The 17,804-nt window shown below is 40.2% G+C and overlaps 1 protein-coding gene across 3 annotated transcripts in view; it reads right to left on the minus strand.

Moving 5' to 3' along the window:
* Nucleotides 1-12,168: 12,168 nt before the first annotated feature.
* The window catches only part of ROBO1 (roundabout guidance receptor 1), a 532,129-nt gene continuing 526,493 nt past the window's right edge, over nt 12,169-17,804 (minus strand). For all 3 annotated transcript variants that reach the window (XM_054165776.1, XM_054165775.1, XM_054165777.1), the window contains 3 exons: nt 15,208-15,516; nt 13,763-13,959; nt 12,169-13,165 (listed from right to left, as the gene is read on the minus strand). In XM_054165776.1, the coding sequence (XP_054021751.1) occupies nt 13,151-13,165; nt 13,763-13,959; nt 15,208-15,516 (521 nt within the window). In that variant the 3' untranslated portion in view covers nt 12,169-13,150. The remainder of the gene's footprint in view (nt 13,166-13,762; nt 13,960-15,207; nt 15,517-17,804) is intronic.

Consider the following 17,804-nt stretch of genomic DNA (forward strand, 5'->3'; position numbering starts at 1 on the left):
AGCGAAGCCTTCCAGTGGGTGGTACCTGAATGTGTTTGTAGGTAGATTTCATCTGAAAAAGCAGGCTACAGCTCTGACACACTGGTGTATAACATCACTGGCAAAAGCCATAGGAGAGATCACGACAGCCAACACCCTATAAAATAAGCACCAGGCTAACACAGCTGCAGGAGAAGCCGAGCTGCCTGATTAACTGCATTAAACTATTGTGTGAAGGAATTTGTTTCCTACTCTGAAGTTCATGTAGCGCCTGTAAGACAGAGGGCTCAGCAGAGCCTTCCTTGGATCTGGAGACTTCTTTCCTCATGCCATGCTGATACTGCTCCCATGGCACTCTTGGTCCTTTACATCTCATAAAATCTGCCATCTGGTTAGAGGGTATTTATTCTCCACAGCTTCTTGGTGACTTCCATTATCTCACAGAATTGTCCTCCTTTAGTCTTCTGGACCATGTTATTGAGTGGGGTCTTTTTTTCAGCTTCACTTTTGAAGGGCTCTTCTTCTTCCTTCTCCACACATTTTTATTTTCACATCCTTATTTTTTTTCCTTAGTGCTACCTCAGAAATTCAGATGCTCTCAGCCATTTTATCTGTAAACAGATTAAGATACCTCTAGCTCAGCTTTGTTAGGGTGAAACATTCAACTTGGGATCCACCTCCAAAAGATACATTAATTACAGAAACAAAGTCCATGTTCTGTCTATCCAATGAATTGTTTGAGAAGTGAAACCAAGCTGACCACCATAGGTTATCTCAAGAAATCAGCACTCTGCCATTTCTCCCAAACCACTAAAATAATTCATTTTTCTCTTTCTATCTTTATGTTGAGGTTTAGATGAGATAGCTTGACTGAAATATTAACCTTAATGCCTTGTGCTGAAAGTGAATGTGATAATCATTTCATCCTGTTTCAGAAGCCACTGCCAGGGAAAATGTTGCATCTCAGGTTTTCATGACTTTCCTGACAGTTGCAGCTGGTATAAGGTTGCCACTGAAAAGGGAGATTTCATTGATGTTTTAGACAAATTACAGAGACTAAATAGAAATTATTCTGAATTTTTCACATATAAACACAGAAAACAGCTGCTTTTCCCTAGGGTGCTGGTTGATGGTAGGCTGAACATGAGCCTGCTGAACATGAATGTGCCCAGGCAGCCAGGAGGGCCAATGGCATCCTGGCCTGCATCAGGAACAGTGTGGCCAGCAGGAGCAGGGAGGTTATTCTGCCCCTGTACACTGCACTGGTTAGGCCACACCTTGAGTACTGTGTCCAGTTCTGGGCCCCTCAGTTTAGGAAGGATGTTGACTTGCTGGAGTGTGTCCAGAGAAGGGCAACAAAGTTGGTGAGGGGTTTGGAACACAAGCCCTGTGAGGAGAGACTGAGGGAGCTGGGGTTGCTTAGCCTGCAGAAGAGGAGACTCAGGGGTGACCTTATTACTCTCTACAACTACCTGAAGGGAGGTTGTAGACAGGCAGAGGTTGGTCTCTTCTCCCAGGCAACCAGCACCAGAACAAGAGGACAAAGTCTCAGGATGCACCAGGGGAGGTTTAGGCTGCAGGTTAGGAGGAAGTTCTACACAAAGAGAGTGATTGCCCATTGGAATGGGCTGCCTGAGGAGGTGGTGGAGCTGCCATCACTGGAGGTGTTCAGGAGACTTGATAGGGTGCTTGGTTGCATGGTTTAGTTGATTAGGTGGTGTTGGATGATGGGTTGGTCACAATGATCTTGAAGGTCTCTTCCAACCTGGTCTATTCTATTCTATTCTATTCTATTCTATTCTATTCTATTCTATTCTATTCTATTCTATTCTACTCTACTCTACTCTACTCTACTCTACTCTACTCTACTCTATTCTACTCTAATTCTACTCTATTCTATTCTCTGTGTCTGGAATAGTTCCTATCAAAACAGTTGCACTATGACATAAATGAACATCTCTTTGCCCCAATTCTTCAGTTTACAAAAAGCATATCTGATTACAGAGCACAGAGGCTTCTAATTTTCTATAAACTTCATCACAGCATCAGCTTCATGATCAACTAGTACTGGACACAGCATCCCATTTCTGCTTTTGTAGCTGCTGAAACAATGACATCTGCATTTCCCTCTCTTTCTTCTTGAAACATATCTTAATGAGAAATCTCAAGTTTGCATTTATTTGCTTTGTTTTTATTGGCACCATTTCAGTGTGAGCTTATAAAAACTTCCTGGGATCAACAAATACTCAGAATCAGAATTGTTCAGGCTGGAAAAGGCTTTCAAGACATGGAGCCCAACCATTAACCTAACACTGCCAAGTCTGCTGCTAAACCATGTCCTTAAGCACAACATCTACACATTTTTTACATACCTCCAGGGATGATGATTCAACTGCTTCCCTGGGCAGCCTGTTTCAGGGCTTGACAACACTTTCAATGAAGAATTTGTTCCTCTGTCGAACCTCCCCTGGTGCACCTTGAGGCTGTTTCTTCTCATCCTATCACACGCTACTTGGGAGAACAGACCAACATTCACCTTACGACAACCTCCTTTCAGGTAGCTGTACAGAGCAATAATGTCTTCCCTCAGCCTCCTCTTCTCCAGACTAAATAACCACAGTTCCCTCATAGGATTTGTTCTCTAGACACTTTATCAGCTTTGTTGCCCTTCTCTGGACCCGCTTCAACACCTCAGTGTCTTTCCTGCAGTGAGAGACCCCAAACTGACCACAGTATTCAAGGAGTGGCCTCACCAGTGCTGAATACAGGAGGATGATTACCTCTTTTGTCCTGCTGGCCACACTATTCCTGATACAGGCCACCTGGGCATGCTGCTGGCTCATGTTCAGAGTAAATGCAGGCATTTTCCTTCCTTGTAGTTGTTTACAGCTGATGAATTTCCAGCGTATAGAAGGCATTCATATTAATTCCCAAATGTATAACCTTGCACAGTGAACTACTTAATTTCATCCTATTTCTGTCACTCCAGTCCTCAAGGTGACCCACTCCTCCTCTGTACACAGAATTGCTCACAACTTTCACGATCAGCACATTTCATTATCGGACTCCTGCTTTTGGTGCCAAGTAGTTTAATGAAAATATTAAATAAGATTGTCCCCAAATTGATCCTCAGGAGGCTCCACTGATAGTTTCAGAATATCATTAGGCCTTGCATTTTAATACTAATTATTTTGTATTATTTACATTAGTGCAGCAATGCTAGGCTCAGTCCTGCAACACCACACACAAATAACACAGTAAGAGAGAGGCCTTCTCCAGAGAAGCCAAGCATCTCAACTGACAAGATAAATCGAGACAGGCTGTAAGTAGCATCCTGCTGTTGTGAGGCTACAATCTAGACAGTGGTATGGCAGTGGTAATGAAGATTATCTGATAATTGAACATCATTTAAAATTTAAATTTCTGCTGTTTGCAGATTAAGAGAGGGAAAAACAAAATCAAAATCCTGTTATGTCTTACACAGCTACAAGAAAGAGGATCTAGCAGAATATTGATATTTGTAAGAAGCTCATAAGGAAATGGATAGTGATACCCTGCTGCCTATTGTCATGGCTGATGAAATTTTCATGGAATCCCAGAATGACAGGGATTAGAAGGGACCTCTTGACATCATCTAGTCCAACGCCCCAAAGCAGGTTCACCTAAGGAAGACCAAACAGGAACATATGCAGGTGGGTTTTGAAAGTTTCCAGAGAAGGAGACTCTACAACCTCTCCAGTTTTTGATGTTCTTCACTGACAGAATGTTCTAACCCTGTACACTGCACTGGTTAGGCCACACCTTGAGTCCTGTGTCCAGGTCTGGGTCCCTCAGTTTAGGAAGCATGTTGACTTGCTGGAATGTGTCCAGAGAAGGGCAACAAAGCTGGGGAGGGGTTTGGAACACAAGTCCTATGAGGAGAGACTGAGGGAGCTGGGGTTGCTTAGCCTGGGGAAGAGGAGGCTCAGGGGAGACCTTGTTGTTCTCTACAACTACCTGAAGGGAGGTTGTAGCCAGATGGGGGTTGGTCTCTTCTCCCAGGCAACCAGCACCAGAACAAGAGGACACAGTCTCAAGCTGCACCAGGGAGGGATTAGGCTGCAGGTTAGGAAGAAATTCTACAGAGAGAGAGTGACTGGCCATTGGAATGTGCTCCCTGGGGAGGTGGTGGAGGTGTTTAGGAGGAGACTTGATGGGGTGCTTGGTTGCATGGTTTAGTTGATTAGGTGGTGTTGGGTGATAGGTTGGACGCGATAGTCTTGAAGGTCTCTTCCAACCTATTTTATTCTATTCTATTCAACAGCCACAACAGTTAGCTGGACTAACATCCTCCACAGTTTGCCCTCAACAAGAAGTGAAATTAGTCCGTGTGTTTTCCTGGCACTTGGAATCTGTATTTCCCCAGTGTGCACATGATGTCAAAACATAGTGACAGTGTGCATGCATCCAAGGAAGCAAGCCTACAAGCAGTGAGCATGGATTAAAAATAAAATAACAAAAGAAAGAATCCACATAAACATCTATTCTTTATTTTCCTTTTATTTTTTCAGTATAGATTTATTGCACTTCAGTGGACTGGTTAACTAACTAAATAAAAGCTCTCCAAAAGCTACTGAGAAACCGTTCCAATTCTGAACATAAAGCAAAACTGACAGAAGTGCTGCTACTGCTTACAGCTTATGCAGAAATGTTCATATTCAGAGTGCTTGATAGACATTAAGTTAATCCCACTGTATCTTAATTCTAATTGCCACGGGGACTCAGACCGTTCTGAGGCATATCTGCTCCAAAAAGAGAAGTGCCTGTAGCACCTTTCCTGCTGGAAATACAGTTAAGCTCATGTCATTTCAGTGAGAGTATACTTTTAAGATTTTTTTTCACTACATTTCAGAATGGGTCTCAGATGCCCTGGTTGGTATCTTGTTGGCAAAGCCTTATTAATCTCTCAGTTATGCAGGAAATGAATGTAGCTGAAATGTCTCATTTGAAAGGTTTATGATCATTACTGTGATAGTAAAAAAATGGCACTCTTAATAGGAAATAGCACCTGTTATTTGTTTCCTAAACATTCATAAGCAATAAAGAATATAAGTGTTTACTTATTCTTTTTTCTTTTCAGGGAAAAAAAACAAAACCAAAACAAACCACAAAACCCCCACATTAACAACCCCTTTTTCACCTCCTTTTTTCAACTTCATATTTTTGTTCCAGAACAAATAAAATATCTGACCAACTCCTTCCTGAGTGCCTCAATCAGCTCCTCACAGAACAAACTGCTAGGAGAAATGAAATGGTTTTGGGTTTGATACCTCAATTTAGGCTTGAGGTGAGGAGAAAGTTCTTCACAGAAAGACTTGTTGGCCATTGGGATGTGCTGCCCAGGGAGGTGGTGGAGTCACCATCCCTGGAGGTTTCAGGAGGGGACTGGATGTGGCACTTGAAGCCATGGCTTAGTTAGTCATGAGGTGTTGGGTGACAGGTTGGACTTGATTATCTCTGAGGTCTCTTCCAACCTTATTGATTCTATGATTCCATGAATTTCTTTTGTGGCTTGAGACTAATATTCTGGAAACACCTTATTCAGCCTCCTTGCCTTACATTGAAGAAAAGCTTCACATTGCTGCCCCACCTAAATTTCTTTGTGGAGCACAGTTGGCAATATGCTGTGAAAGACAGAGAAGTACATGGGGATGTAAGTGAGGAGTTGATGAGGTTCTGTGCTCCCAGAGCATCAGCATGCCAAGCACATATTTGTGCCACTCAATGTGGAATACAGGAAAACACTGCAAGACTTCAGAAAATGAACATCAGCACTGTGCTAGTCTTTGTAATTTTGATAAATTCTCAGAAGTGCTGTGAGGATATTAGTTTCAGCTTGTGTTTTGTATAGCTGAGGTAAAAACATTGCCTGTCTCACAGGAATGTGACAAGGTTGTAATTGTACAAACCACTACACAGGCAGGCTAGAGCATCAGTAGCATGCACTCTGGATTTATCACCTGCCTGTATTCTAGCCAGGCACAGTGATTTCTCCAGGATGACATTCCTAATGAAGATGTGGTTAGGGTTTCATGGCACTGTGCAGAGTTTTAATGGACACATTAAAAACCCCACCTGAGGAGAAACATTTGCAAAGTACTCACCGAAGGCACGGACTTGCTCAGCAAGCAGGGTGTTAGCAAACTAGACAGTTAATCTTCATCCTGTACACTCTATAAGCAGGTTTGGTAGGGAAAAAAGTAAAATACAAGTGAAAAGAAAGTCATAATGCAAGCACAGAAAGGCAAACGATTTTATATTGATGAATAGTTTTCCCCTTTACATCTTGTACACATAAAGCTGATGATGACTCTTGTGAGGTCCTCATGAAGCATTCACCCCACAATAGCAGTGGTATGATAATATCCATGTTCCTCCAAAACAGATCACATGAGATTAACTCAAGAAAAAGACAAGAGATATATAAAGCAGGCTTGCATTTTTGCATTTTTGTACTATCTGTACAATTATTTCAAGTCCCAGTAGCCAAGAAATAAAGGCCTCAGGACTAGGAGATCTTTAGAAGCTGCCTAAAACATCCAATACTGCTACTTTTGTAATACCTGCTAGTCATGGCGATGGAAAGGAATGGTTTGTTTTGATGGCAGTTTTTGAGCAACCAGTGGGGTAGAGAATTGCCATACCACTGAGGTGACTGTGGCAAGACCTAGTTCTCAGCTCCAGTTTTGGGGCTTTTACTAGACAGGAGACACTGCATTGTGCTGTGCTCGGCGCAGAGAAGCGCAACTTCTTTTGCCAACATCCATTCAGGAATATATTAAATCCTTGAATCTGTTAGAGGCTGGACTCAGGTGATCTTGAAGGTCATTTCCAGACAATTTTACAGTTCAGTACAGCTCTAAATCATATTGCAGTAATAAAGGCTATTTGCCAAACAAATGCTTCAGGAATATCCTACTAGTTAGCACTTGCTGAAAGTGGGGTTTGTGTTGGGGTTTTTTTTGTTCTGTTTATTTGTTGTTTGTTTGTTCTAGTTTTGCTTTGTTTTGTTCTTCTATGCATCAAATTCTGTAAGGGCTCCTTTACTGTTTCCCTTTGCTGCTGACTTTGAACCCCATTTGGGCTTTTAAGACTAGTGGGAAACAGGAAGAATAGAAGTAGGTACTATGTGGTTTTATTCTGCATTTCCTGATTTGTCCCTGTTAGGCCCCCAAAAAACCAACCAAACAAAACCAACCAATAAACAAAACTTAATTTTGATCATCATAGCTTTGACTATCACAGTCTTAAAAAATGTCTGGAGAGCAACTGGCTCCACTTTTTTTCCAGACAAAGAGTAGAGCTGAATAGATCACATCCTCATCATCTCACGCCACAAGAAAGCTGAACACCATGGTGAATCAACCCCCCACTTTTCACTACCAGTATGTTAGAATGAGACCATTTAGCATACAGCTAGTACAAAGAACAAAGCAAGCACTCTGCAAGGATTTAACTCTTATTCCAGGTTTCATTGAGCTGTGATAGCTATTGTTAGCCAGTCTGCAAAGAAGTAATGCACTTCCATGACAGTTCAACAGCACTTTTGCCATTAGTTTCAATGACTCTTGGGCTCTTCAGCTCCTCAAGGTTTTGGTTTTTTGTTTGCTTGTTTTCTTTATACCCCTCAATTTCTTTTTTTCCAGTCTGCCTTCTTTCTTTATGGCTTTCATAGAGACTGGATTCTAGCTCCACCAATTTCCTTCCTCCTTTTGAATAGGATGGAATATTTTCCCATCCTCAATATAGCCATGTAAAGTGATCCTCATTTCCATGGTGTTCTCTCAAATCTTTTGTTTCTTGATAAAAAAGAAATAGCTTAAAAAATGATGTTCCTAATCTTTTAAGTGCTTCACAATAATGCACCATCTTGAGTGAAAAATAGATTTACAGACAACAGAAAAAGATCACCAAGTACAATGAAAAAAATACAAAAACATAAAGAAAAGTATATCTGGGTAAATGGTTCTGTCTGCTGCTGTTATTGAAAAGCATCCTGTCTCATGCCAACTTCAATATGAAAGTGCTGGCTGGAGCAAAGTATAATGGGGCTTGAAGTTCAGATTGTAAAATGGGAGGCCTCCTCTTCCAGTTACTGCTTTTGGATTCCTGGTTTGGGGTGTTGGCTGTCATCTGCTGAGATGCCAGAGGGACAGAGCGGGATGGGGCAGTAGCTTCCTGGCCTAGGCTTTTAGCTCTCTTGCTTCTGCTTGCTGCTGCTTTCCACTGTGTTTTTTTCTGCAAACAGGCTAAGGTAATTGTACATTTCTATTCTCATTTATTCAGTAAACTCTTGCCCACTCTCTTTGTCTTGACGTGGAGGGGTTTGCTGTGTGTCATTTTCCCCTCGCTTCTGTGTTGGCAGAAATAGGCTGTGTTAAACTTGTTAAACTAGCACAGGTTCACAGAGAGATCTATGAATTTTTCGGTTAGTTCAACACAAAATGATGATGTTGAAAAGCATGTCCACGGCAACAATGAGAGTTACTCATGTGTGGGTAAATTTCAGGCACCCATAAACCTTTCAACTGAATGTTTGGAACAGACTCTCAGTTCCCAACTTTAATCTCAGCCAATACAAAACTGTGTACATACAAACACCTGCATCTGCAGATACCAGTGCCTTACTGTCTACACACTAAACATCCTATAATTCTTCTTTTCTACATAAGCAGTAGGACTTTAATTTACAAAGAATTTTCATTTGTAGCATAAGCAAAACCAATGTAGAAAGATATATTCTCCACTTGCAAGGAGATCCTTTAATTTTAATGCTTCAGTTAAGGAAGCATTCAGTTAAGCTTTAGTTTTTAAAAGACAGTTCTGCTGTTGACAGCAAAAAAAATAATCTTTTAGGATCTGTGAATAGAGAGGTTGGAGACATTATGCCAGGCAGAGCCTACATTTTTGCCAAGGAAGTTCTTTCCTCCTTAAGTTTCCTTAAGTTATCTTCAGGGAAGATAATAGATTACAGAAAACCTAAGCAGAAAATGTTAAGAGCAACACCTTGTGTAAAACTTACAGACTAGCTAAACCAATAAATTAACTTGGGTGGTATATTAACAAATAGCTGCTTCTGCACCACAGCAAGTAAGGTGGTAAGACAGGAGGTCAAATACATTCACAGGAGTTGAGGCAAATGATGTTGTTCAGGTTTCACGATCAGAGGCAGCTAAAACACTTGCAAATACAAATCCAGGGTACATTTGCACTACCCTAAAATAAAACCATTTTGTCATTTGTGCTTCAAAGTACTCTTTGGAACATAAGCTGATATATAATGCTAAACCACGTGCAAGGCATTTTCTGGAATTGAAAACGTTAAATAATAAATGGAATGGAATAGAACAAGAGAATATAGACTATCATTGTGACATTTTTAGACATATTTCATAGTATCCCAATACATACTTAGTAAAGTCATTTGACTGTGAGTCATACAGGATTTCACAGAGCACTTGACAGTAAAAATCAGACTTCTACAGCCATTATATTAATTTAGCACATACATGCTACAGATTTTCCAGCACACCACTTGTCTTCTCCATTTGTAATCAAAACCTCTGAACACTACTTTCTTCTGTTGTCTGGGCTTTCCAGTCACTGACCAATTATTTATGTAAAGTAGCAGTTCATAAATGACCTAATGTTATTCCACATGAATGTCAAAGACCAAGTTGAGTGTGTATCAATACTGATTAATAGGAGTTAAATTTGAAGAGCAAGCTATTGTGTATTTTATCTTCATTACAGTGCTTTTGCTAAGATCACAATGCACTGATGACACAGTGTGGGTTCAACAGCTCTGTGACAGCTCTGTGATGCATTGTCTCAAGCTACTGCTAATCACAACTGAATGCAATTGCAGAGCAATCACATTAACTTCTTAGGGAATATCACTGATCATCAAACAAGGTTTTAATTCCTAATGAAAAAAAAGACCTCACTGGGCAAGATTTCTCACTTACCACTGTTTGAGGTCAGAACTTCAGCTGGAGTCTTGACTTCCAGTGAAGTCACACGGATGGACATGCGCATCAGCTGGGGTCTGATGCATGCTTTCCAGTATGTCACCATGCCAGTAAAGATTTAAACAAGTACCTGTTAAATTTGAGGCATGCAGCACCAATGTTTCTGGAAAGATATACCTGACAGAGGTCTACACACTGCAGCTGCAACTCATTCCTAGGTTTGTGATACACCACTCCACTTCTGGCAGCGGCTTACGCTTTTGTGCCAAGTGGCTGACATGCTCAGGGACCCTGTTTTGAGATCCACCTCATTCCCCACATCCTGCTATGGCAATGGCATGGTCCCAAATCATGAGGCCATTCCAAGTGCCAGGAAAGACAATCAGCTGCCGAAGCAGTCTGTGCCTATCAAATCAACCCCTCCTGCCTACTCCAAAGGAAGGTGCAGGCCAGATGGCTGTCTCCGGTGGCACAGTCTGGTCTACGGGCTCCTGTCTGGGTTATGTTGGCAGCTCTAACACATGGCAGGCTGAACTCAGGCATGAGGACTGAAGACACTGAACCCCCCCACACCTCAAGCAATATAGAAAAGTTACACATTTCAGTATTCTACAATCTTAATATTTGTTTCAAAGATACAATTATGATTAAATATATATATATATACTTGAGGCTTATGCCTGATTAAGTTGTCAAGGCTCTATAGCACTCTTCTGTGGCAAGTGCCCTACACACCTCAGGATCGGGCTCTGAACCATTCAAAACTTTTGGGAAAGGAGAAGTATGACAGTCAAAAAGACAAGAAACAAAAAGGTTCTGTTGAATAAGTGATATAGTGGCTTTTTAAATGGGATGTGCTGCCATGTCCAGCCATGGGATAACAGTGGTAGGGTAAGGAAGGGCAAAAGCCGGTAAGAGTATAGGGTTACAAAAAATGCAAGAGCAGAAAAGGGACCATCATGTACTTGACTGTGATCCACAGCAGGGATCTGCTAATCACAGAATGGTTACAGCACAGAGGACAGCAGGCAGGTAAGGGAACTTGTGCTAGCCCCACCACTCATAATATTAATTCCCTTCCCGTATTTGGATCTTATTTCCTCTGTAACAAATGTATCTCACCCCTGAGGTGAATGCTTTTGTTGTTACAGATTTTCTTCATCATCTCTCTCTGGAAATTGGCAGGCTAAGAGATGTTTTTGTTATCACAGTTCATGAAGCACCCAGAAATCAGATCTTTAAGGCAATCAATTGTAATTATGTAAAATCTTAGGCTGAATCCAGCTCTCCTCTTTGCTCGTGCTACTGTAACGGCATGATTCCAGTGGAAGAGACCGAGTCTTATAATCCCAAACACGGTGAGAGCTGTCCCTAAAATTACATTTCAGGGAACACAAGAAACAACAGGAGAAAGGTGATGTATTTGAGAACATTTTTAATAAATAATGTGACAAAAATTACTTTTCTGATTATTGAATCCTCAGTATGCAAAATTATGGCTAAAATATGAGGTTTCTTACATGAACATAATGAAAACATTAATCACATGGATTGTTCCTTTAGTACTGCACACCCTTTCTATGGAACCTTTCTTTAAAAATCAGCTAAATGAAAAATTTCAGTCCTCGGTAAACACCAAAACACTTTTTTTTTCTTTTTTTTTTTTTTTTAATCTCCATTGGGGCTAGTCCTGATAGCTGTCAATAAACAAACACACATTTTTCATTAGCACCAATGACAAAAGGATTTTTTTTTATAATTACAAAAGAAAAGGTCATCAAATCTACAGACAGAGGACATCGTTTGGCAGGTCCAACGCGACTAATGCCTCTGTTTCGGCTTCAATGACAATCCAATGTTGAGAGAGGCCACGGCAAAATTGGTAACTTTCTGTGAATCCAGGCAAAGTGAGAAGTGTTTTGATTATGGCCCACGCTTAGCTTTGTTACTTTACCATCTGTCATCATTCAAATATTCCAAATACAAACATAGAGCATTAACGAAAAGATGAAAAATATCCCAAACGATTGCTTAACATTTTCAATAGGACAACAACAACAACAACAAAAAAAAAAAGGTTAATAGTTACAATGGTTTACAAACAAAGTTTAGTGATTGTGCTTTTAAAACCAAGAAAAACAAAAAAAGGATAAGCAGTGCATTACAAAAAAAAAAATAAAAAATTAATTGCCAAGATCAAACGAAACTTCTTTAAGTGGCACTTCTTCTTTAAGGTGAATTGACACAAGTAGAGGTCTGAGATTTGGGCCAGTAACAGTTAATGATGTTACCCCATCGTTATTAAAAATGTCCACTGATTTTCCTGCCTATTTCCACAAGCATCCAAGCATTATTGAAGCTGAAAATTAGAAAGAGTTTTAGATAAACTTGCTCATGCCACAGTTAGGCAAACAGCAATCATATTGGCTTACCTCCTGCCTATCCCAAAGGACATTTTTAATAAGAATGTAGTTAATGATGAAAATGGGAAGGCAAATCAAAGTACCACAGGGGATTGGAAGTGAGTACCTATTTACAATAAGAGCCACATCATCCCAAGTAAATTTTACTTGCGTTTGTAAAACTGTGTCATCTGCAAAAAGGTAGCAAGAGACTGACAGAAAACGACATGCAGTCTGTATCGAAATTGCAAGATACCCTTTGCACTAACAGCAGACTACAGTGAAACCCCCAGAATAAAGGAATGTTCCGCACGATGTTCACTTTGGGGATCTTTTTAATCAATGCTGTATCACTTGCAATGTTATTAATTGGCTCACTGGTGCAGCAGCAGTGTGGTATGCACTGCCTGACTGGGGAGAAACCTTGGGATCCCAGGCTCTGGAATCCCCGTCTGTTCTACTCCTGAAGCAGCAGATGGCCCAAGTACCCAAAAAGAGCAGCTTACCTGCCTTCTTGGGCAGTGAAGGCGATGCACTTGGCATTATGGAATAGGCTGTTCCTAAGAAGGAGGGTTTACAAAGAAAGAGAAAAACAAAAAATAGCATTCTGATGGTATGAAGAAAACATGAAAAATTGTACACTCTGATTGCACTGAACATTATTTCTGGCGTCAAACATCATCAGACTTGAGGCATCTTAAGTGATTTGTTTGTTCTGATTAGATTTTTAAAAGCCTGTTACAGTACATGTTGTGGTCTTCAGCTTTCTGTTTCCTGTATTAAAAAAAAACAACACAAGAAAAGTAAATGACTACATGCTTGATTTTATTATTTCAAATTTGTTTCCCATACCTCTTTGAGATTTGTTAGCTTTACATAATAATTACAACTTTTAATTACATGCAGCAACATGACTGCGTGCTCCACACTCTTTCTACCATCAGGATTTAAATTGAATGAATATTGTAAGGCAGCAAAGAAAACAAATGCCTTAATACCGAATAAAAACCAGAATCAGGAGCTGCCAAAAAATGTGAAAGGCTATGTCAAGGTGTTCTTAGATGCTCCAGTTCTTTACTCACCCTTCTGAAATGTAAATCCTGTATTTCTATAACTTTTGTTCCATGGGCTCTAGTGTGGTCACAGTTAGACTATGCTAAATATTACTTGTTTATGTTTTTGACACAATCTCAAAGTCCATTTTCTTGGATTGGTCATAGTGTTAATAGATAAATGAACCAATTTGTCTGAAGAGAAATATTTCTCATTCAAAAGTGTTTTTTCTTGACATCCTGTCTAAGCACAGAAAATAGCCTTACTGACTAGTAGTGAGTACTACTCGTTAATGTTCAGTAGTATAACAGCAGCTACCTCCATCTCTTCTTCTTCCTCTTCTTGTTCATACGCTCCCAGTACTTGCATTTCTGCAACATTCCTTCGTGTTATATTTGCTTGATCGGCCCTCTGTCTGCCTCCTGATCCTCTTGATGACATAGAGCTGGAGGAGCTGGGATCTCTAGGATTATTTGATGTTGGAAACGTGGGTCTAGAATATGGTAGGATGTCCTCTGTATAATTAAATATATACACCGTTATGTTTACAAGCCCAGAGATACTGTGGTCCTAAAATTCCAGCATGCAGTTGATTTATTTTACTTTTTATGATTCTCAGTGGGTTAAAAGTGATGCCTGACATTAATATGAAATACATTGTTCCCATAATAGTATTAGAGAAGCTTTCTCAAGGGAATTTATAGCATTCACATAGTAACGTTCGGCACAGAAAAACTAATTCATGATTACTGTCCATGTCATTGTACTTTACGACACTTGCCTTATGTTCTGCAGGAAAATCAAGAAAAAGAACCTCCTTCTATTATATTTTTCATGACTGAGTAGGAGGAAATGACAATACGTGCATGACACTCACAAGGAGCTCATTCTTACTAAACATTAGACCGTGCATTTCTCAGACTGAGTTTGAGACAAAATTAGTTGGCAAGTTTTACAATTCAAGCACTACCTTCTAAAGTAACCTTCTAATAAATTTTCTCTAGTGTAATCCACCATAACCAACCTCTTACTAATGTGCTCATTTAAGCAACTTACTACCCAATCACCCTGATACTGACCCTGGATACCTATAGGAAGAAATGACCAAGCAATTGTATGAATCTGTGTTAAAAGCCTTCGTGAACGCTTGGCAGATTTCATTAATCATGTGCCATTAATTAGTAACCTTAGCAGTTTCCATATACAAGAGATTACACTGATCATGCCTGGTTGATATAATGCCATATCAGTCAGCATGTATACCTAATGCATTACTTCTATAGCTTTCTTAGTTTTCCAAAAGGAACAGGTACCTTTCTGTCCCCTTTCTCCTTTAGAAATTGGAAAAAATGGGCCAAGTGCCAGTTCTTTGGAAGAAAAGTTAAACATGTGACTTACAGATCAACTGTCTGAATTCAGTCACTTCCCTCATAAATTAGACTATTATTAGATAGATTAAATATAATTAGACTATAAATGTATGGTAGGGGCAAGTGCATCAACCCTTACAACTCTTGAGGAATATTACAGTTAAGGTTTCATTAGCACGAGCTTTAATACATGTTGGTATATGGAACAGCTAAGTTTTACCCTAATGAGAACCTGCAACATAACCTGTATTAGCACAGTGAAATTATAATAAATGGTCATAATTCAGCAGATCTGATTTCAAGCACTCCAGCAGCATGAGAGCTGAAGAAAGCCGGCCTGTTCCCTGTCATCGACACCCAATACTTCAGTAAACTCAGAGCATGAAAAGTAACCTTGAAGAAGATGAGTTTTTGCTGGTGTGCCTTCTCGTTTTGGTGCTTTGTTTCCTCGCAGTTTCCCATCGTTCTGCTGTTCCTGGCATTCTCTCCGCTCTCCCGCGTTTGTCCGCACGTCCGAATGCTGCCTTGCATCCAGCCCGTCCCTCCCCTTGTAACCTGCTCCTTTCCTTTCCGCAGACCTGTCTGTCCTCGCTTCTATAGAAGCAAGTTTTGGCAGCATGACCGGCCGCACCTCCAGCTGTGATTTGGACTGGATGGTTGGTGATTTTATAGCTGGAGGTGGCAAAGGAGGGGGTGGCAAGTCTACAAAGTCGAGAAAGAGTAATAATTACAATGACATCATGCACTAGTGAAACCGAGAAATAACATGTAACTTGAACTGAACAAAAAGATGTACTATTTACTTTCATCCTTCCCTCTGCCTTTCTCTAGAAGTACTCTGCTACTATTACATCTGATGATGGGTACTATTACAAAGCTTGAGCTTTAAAAATGCAGAGCAAAGACCTTTCACTGTCTTTTCAAATCACAAGGTTTTCTTTTAAATTGTATCAAAAAGAGGTAATAAATGTAATATATTATTACATCAGTTATGGATATCAACACAGAGTGAAAGATATTAACATATTTTTCCTGATATTTACAATTTTTGCTTTAGCAGCTTGTGCTATAGTTGCTTAAGGTTACATTCAAGGTCTTTTCCAACCTGGTCAACAGGCAGTCAGTACTAGAACAAGAGGACACAGCCTCAGGCTGCACCAGTGGAGGTTTAGGTTGGATGTTAGGAAGAAGTTCTATACAGAGAGAGTGATTGCCCATTGGAATGGGCTGCCTGGGGAGGTGGTGGAGTCACCATCATTGGAGGTGTTCAGGAGGAGACTTGATGGGGTGCTTGGTGCCATGGTTTAGTTGTTTAGGTGGGTTGGATTGGTTGATGGGTTGGACGCGATGATCTTGAAGGTCTCTTCCAACCTGCTTTTTATTATTATTATTATTATTATTATTATTATTATTATTATTATTATTATTATCCTCCTATCCTATCCTATCCTATCCTATCCTATCCTATCCTATCCTATCCTATCCTATCCTATCCTATCCTATCCTTCTTTCAAAATCAAAACAATAGGTGTATCGAAGACACACAGCCTTGATGTCTGTGGGTATATCATGAGATATAAAAGAAATCCAGTCAATCAATGAGGTAACCAGCTCCCAGGAAGAACAAATCAATCAATTAATCAATCAAACAAACCCCAATCCAAAACCAAACCCAAACCAACTAACCAAAAAAACCCCCACATAAGAACTTATCTCCTTAAATTAACATGTCTTGAGAGTCTGTAAAATTGTTTACATTTTAAAGCAGGACTTATAAGGGGTACATATATTTTACTCAGTTAAATTTTTGTGTTCCTGCATTAAGACTTTAAACTAGAATGTGTAAACTATTTGTCAGGATACAATACTGATCTGTGGAATGTAAGAAGTGAAGGGGAAAAACAAATATGTAAGTCAAACAAGGAAGTGATAATACAAAAGCTGTTCACAAGAAAGCTGTAGGAACAAACCACAAGCATGTAAGAGAACAACATGTTAAAAAAATGAGGAATATACTTCTGAGATTAATATTTTCAAGTGAGATTGCTAAAAAAAAAACCCATAAATAACAGCACCGTTAAAAATGTAACTTCAGCATTTTAGAATAGTGTGCACTCATTTTCTGCCTCTGCAAAACTCTTGGGAGCAGCTGTGCATTTCAAACAGCATCACTCTATACACAGCTAATTCACAATCTATTCAAGAGAACGTTTCCACTGAAAATTAACTAAATTTGGCCAAGACTAAAGGCAGTACTCCTGAATAAGGGAGATGTGGAAAGAGCTTTTATGAGAAGTTTTAAAGTGTCCAGCAGGAGTAGGGAGGTGATTGTCCCCCCTGTACGTGACACTGGTGAGGCCACACCTCGAGTATTATGTCCAGTTTTGAGCACCTCAATACAGGAGAGACATCAAAGTGCTGGAGTGACTGCACAGGAAGGCAACAAAGCTGGTGAAGGGCCTGGAGAATAAATCTTAGGAAGAGTGACTGAAGGAGCTGGGGCTGTTTAGTCTGGAGAAGAGGAGACTGAGGGGAGACCTCATTGTTCTCTACAACTATCTGAAAGGATATTGTGGAGACGTTGGTGCTGGTCTCATCTCACAGGTAATTAGTGATAGAGCAAGAGGGAATGGCCTCAAGCTGTGACTGGGTAGGTCTAGACTGGACATTAGGAAAAAAAAAAATCATGGAAAGAGTGGTCAGGCATTGGAATGGGCTGCCCAGGGAAGTGGTTGAGTCACCAACCCTGGATGTGTTTAAAGGTTGCTTGGGGATATGTTTTAGGGGTGAACTTTGTAGAGTAGAGCTAATGGTTGGACTTGATGATCCCAGGTTTTTTTCCAACCTGAATGATTCTGTGAAAACACACCTGTCTTGATCTATCCCTACAGAAAGGTGTAGTGAGCAGCATTCGGTGCTCTGTGCAAGCTCAGTGGGTATCACCCTCCCTGTTAAACTGCTGACTTAACTTGGAATTGCACTTGACCTGT

This window comes from Dryobates pubescens, chromosome 12, assembly GCF_014839835.1.
Source record: "Dryobates pubescens isolate bDryPub1 chromosome 12, bDryPub1.pri, whole genome shotgun sequence".
NCBI classification, from domain to species: Eukaryota; Metazoa; Chordata; class Aves; order Piciformes; family Picidae; genus Dryobates; species Dryobates pubescens.